This window comes from Monoraphidium neglectum (assembly GCF_000611645.1).
Source record: "Monoraphidium neglectum strain SAG 48.87 unplaced genomic scaffold scaffold04618, whole genome shotgun sequence".
Taxonomy (NCBI): domain Eukaryota; kingdom Viridiplantae; phylum Chlorophyta; class Chlorophyceae; order Sphaeropleales; family Selenastraceae; genus Monoraphidium; species Monoraphidium neglectum.
In genome coordinates this window covers 387-4,209 of record NW_014009011.1, presented here as the reverse complement: position 1 = coordinate 4,209, position 3,823 = coordinate 387, and the positions used below count along the sequence as shown (strand labels likewise).

The following is a 3,823-nucleotide window of genomic DNA, read 5'->3' as shown; positions in this document are numbered from 1 at the left end:
TGATTGGATGGTGTGGAGCATGCCACGCAGGATTGTGCCCGCGAAGCACAACCATACACCCCCCCCCACACACACACAACACGCACCCACTTGATACGTTGCCGCCAGTGCCCCCTCTTCCTTATCAATGCCGCCCCACCTCACCCAAACTCATCCCGAGTGAATTCCCCCACGTCACCCTGCGCCACTCCACACACCGCCACTCCACGCCTCCCCGGGTCCGCTGCAGCGTGCTGAGCGTGCCGCTGGATGAGATCATCACGCCGGGCGCGACCATACGCGTCCCGGGCGAGGGCCTGCCGCGCCCCGGCGGCGCGGGCGCGAAGGTCAGGCGCTCGTCAACCCCGCGCTCCGCCACCCTGCGAGCCTGTGCTGGCTTGATATGACTCCTGCGTGCATGCATATTGACCTGCCCCCAAGCTCGCCGCCGTTGCTCATTTTCATTTTCTGCGCAGCATCTGCATCAACGGGCCTGCCTGCTTGGACAAAATTGATGCACCGCTTGATCGCGGACTTCTCCCTCCTCCGCCCTTGGCTCCCCTCCCCTGCATCCCCACAGGGCGACCTGGTGCTGGAGTTTGACCTGCTGTTCCCCTCAAACCTGACACTGCAGCAGAAGCTGCTGCTGAAGGGCGCCCTGTTCCTGCCGCCCAAGCTCGACGCGGTGCAGGTACGCGTGCGGCCAGCTGCACATTTTAAATTCCCCCTGGGCTGTCCATGCGAGATCACACTCAGCGACTGCGTGCCTAGGTTTGTATAAAACCACAGACCACAGCAACAGCAGCCTGGAGGGTTGCTGCACCGTGCCTGCCTGACTGCCGTGACCCAACCCACCGCGGGCTACTGCATCGCAGGCCAAGGCGTTGAGGACGTTTGAGGCGGCGTTCCGGGACAGCCAGCACGGCTGGAGCACGGGCGTGCTGCCCGGGGAGGAAGGAGGCCACTAGTGCGTGGTCCCAACCGGGCTGCTGCAAAGCGGGAGGGTGCCGTGCGCCGGCTGGATCACTGCAGGCGAGGCGTTGCCAGGAATCGCCCCGCTGCTGTATCCATGTAATTGCTTTCCCGTATCAAGAAATAACAGTGTTAGCCATCCTGGGTGGCGTCAGCTGTGTCACCAAGGTCGTCGGCAGGAGGCAGCCAGCACCAGCGCCGCCTGCACCGGCTGCGCGCGTACAAGGCGGGTGCCCGCCTCCAATTTGCTGCCATACTTTCAACATGCTGTGATTACACTGGTCAGCCCGCCATGGGCCTGTGCACCGCGGGGATACAGCTGTCCCCCCGCTGCGCCCGCCACTCCCGCTCCCGCGCGTCCGCCGCCGCCGCTGCCGCGTCCTTCGCGTTCTCCCTGAGCATGGACGCCACCGGCGCATGCGCGGGGCGGGCGGCTGCGGGCCTGCGGGGGACGTCTGGGGCCTTCTTGTCCGCCAGGGCGGGGCAGTGCAGCTCCAGGTGCGTCAGCTTGGTGGAGCCTGGGCAGCAGGTGTAGACGAGCGTCGTTGGAATGCCGGTGAGCGAGCGCCTATAAACATGCAGCATGTCACCGTGACTGCGTAGCTGAGGGCATCAAGCCAACCGCCTTGGGTTCAGGATTGAGATCCGCCCTCTGCCAACGGGTTGCTCCAAGTGGCCACCTGCTGTTGACTGGATATTGTTCCCAAGTGCGCACAGAAGGCTTCTGTTGGCAGTAAATTCAATGGCCAGCCCTGGTTGCCGCTTTCCCCCTGCGCTGCACCCACCGCTGAGGTCCAGTTCTGTGAGGGCGTCGCTCCAAATGATTGCCTTTTCCAAATATGGACAGCCCGCCACCATGAGGTTGGACAAGGCGGGGCAGTGGATCAGCGCCTGTGTTGTTTTGCATGCACGGGGTTTTGAGCAGCATGGCAGGGGTACGGTTTGGCCAGTCGCGCTCTTGCTTCTTCCTGGAAGGGGTCGGGCCAGCCATCAGCACGTGCATACTTTGCGCTTTAATTGGCACATGCAAAGCTCAAGTAAGCTGGCATTCAGGGCCCCTGCCGGTGCTGGGTGCTACTATGCACCCATCGCAGCAGCGCCCCCTGACACTCCTGCCATATTCCCTGCTGGCCTGCTGGGTCACCTTGGTCAGAGCGCCGCAGTCGCTGAGGTCAAGCGTTTTGAGCGTCGCGCTCTGCACCATGACGTATTCCAGAGACGGGCAGCTTCCCAGGTCCACGCTCTCCAGCGCCGGGCAGCTGCCCAGCGGGCTGAGCACCAGGCTGCGCAGGTTGGCGCTGCCGCGGAGGCTGAGGGCGCGCAGCTGCGGCGGGCTAAGCCTGAAGAGCTCAGAGGCGAAAGCGTCGCGCACACTCGGCGACTCGATGATGCGGATCTGTTGAGCATGCATGCGGGGCCGCAGATTCCGGTGCGGGCGACAACCATACTGACATGTGCTTTGAACTTGCATGCATGTCCAGGCATCTCAGTTGTGATTAGAGGTTGCGTGCAGTTGCACACTCACATGCGGGGCTTCACTTTGTGAGCTGCGCAACGCCGCTCGACCATGGGTGCGCAGCAAAGCCGGGAGTGTTCCAACCGCGTGCGCATCGTAAGTCCACGGCCTGCGCTAGCCCAGGCAGCGCACCTCCTTGCACGACGCCAGCAGCCGCTCCCTCAGGGCCCCCCAGGTCGGCCACGTGTTTGCGTCTGCGCCCGGCACGCGGCGCGCGACGTCAGATGGACGTGCGCACGGCAGCTTTTCGATGGAATAGGTGGTTGGCGCTGCATGCGCGGGTCTGGGGCCCAGGGCGCGCCGCTGGCCTCAGGGCGCACCTGGTAGGGCGGTGACGGGGCGCTCCCATACGCCGCTCTGCACGCTGCGCTCCCAAGTGGGGTCGTGCTCTGGCTCGAGCAGCTCCGGCTCCTTCTTGCCCTTCTTTTTCTTTGGGGCCATGCTTTCCGCTTGGACGCTGAAGCCCCGTCAACTCGAGCGCCGCGACAAGCTATCGTCTGTCGGGGTGCCCTTGGCGCAGCACGCGCTGCGTGCTGTGCAGCAGTACGAGCACAGGTTTGACCAGCACAGCAGCCACGCCTGGGTGCCGGAGGTACAGTCGCTAAATAAAGGATTGTCGACCTTAAATGTTACGATGCCTGATATGGATCGGCTCTTGATTGGTTGTTGCGAGTGCGGTCAGCGTGAGTGCGACGGTGACTGGGTCGTGAGATTAGTATTGCACAATGATGTAGTATTCTCAGCGCAGAAGGTTTTGGGATAGGTGAGTTGCGAAACACCGGAACACCAGATCACTAGCGTCTACATGTGCATTCTCAGCGCTCTTGAAGAGGCACATCATAACTAGGAAGTATCCGTATCAACCTCTGATTACATCAGCCATGCTCAATCTGAAAGCGCCGTGCGGACACACTGCTCGTCGGAGCCTAGCGCCCACCAGGAGCGTCAATGGGGCCCGGCGCGTCGGCAAGGCTAATACCAGCATTGTAATCAATAAGGTGGAGCGGCCAGCTGCAGCGCGCGCGGCGATGCAGACGCCGGGCGCTATTCCTGCAGCCGGCGGCGGCGCGGCGACAGCCGACGACCCGCATCGCGTCAGGTGGGATTACTCATGGACAGGTGCATGCAATTGCACGAAGCTGTTGAATCCATGTGCATAGGCAAGGCGTGTGTTGCTGTGTTGGCTAGTCATGTGTCTGGTCCATTTTTCAGGCGCCTCCCCGCTCCCGGCCCCAACCAGTGCCTGAACCTCCCACAACCCCCCGCTCTTCGCGCCTGTGCATGGTGCCGTAACAGCGAGAGCGGCCTGCCGCGCACTGCTGTGGTTGGGGTGCTGGGCGGAGGCCAGTTGGGCCG

At 63.0% G+C, this 3,823-nt stretch overlaps 2 protein-coding genes across 2 annotated transcripts; one reads left to right on the top strand and one right to left on the bottom strand.

Annotated features, from left to right (window-relative positions):
* Positions 1-127: 127 nt before the first annotated feature.
* Positions 128-947, top strand: MNEG_14605 (radial spoke protein 16; the record flags this gene model as incomplete). Its single annotated transcript, XM_014036924.1, has 4 exons — positions 128-159; positions 230-326; positions 560-670; positions 855-947. 4 exons carry the CDS (start codon positions 128-130, stop codon positions 945-947), a joined length of 333 nt encoding a protein of 110 aa, XP_013892378.1.
* Positions 948-1,233: 286 nt separating this feature from the next.
* MNEG_14604 (hypothetical protein) lies at positions 1,234-2,908 on the bottom strand (the record flags this gene model as incomplete). Its single annotated transcript, XM_014036923.1, has 5 exons — positions 1,234-1,469; positions 1,737-1,842; positions 2,096-2,347; positions 2,600-2,661; positions 2,788-2,908. The coding sequence occupies 5 exons, from the start codon at positions 2,906-2,908 to the stop codon at positions 1,234-1,236; spliced, it is 777 nt and encodes a 258-aa protein (XP_013892377.1).
* Positions 2,909-3,823: the final 915 nt, after the last annotated feature.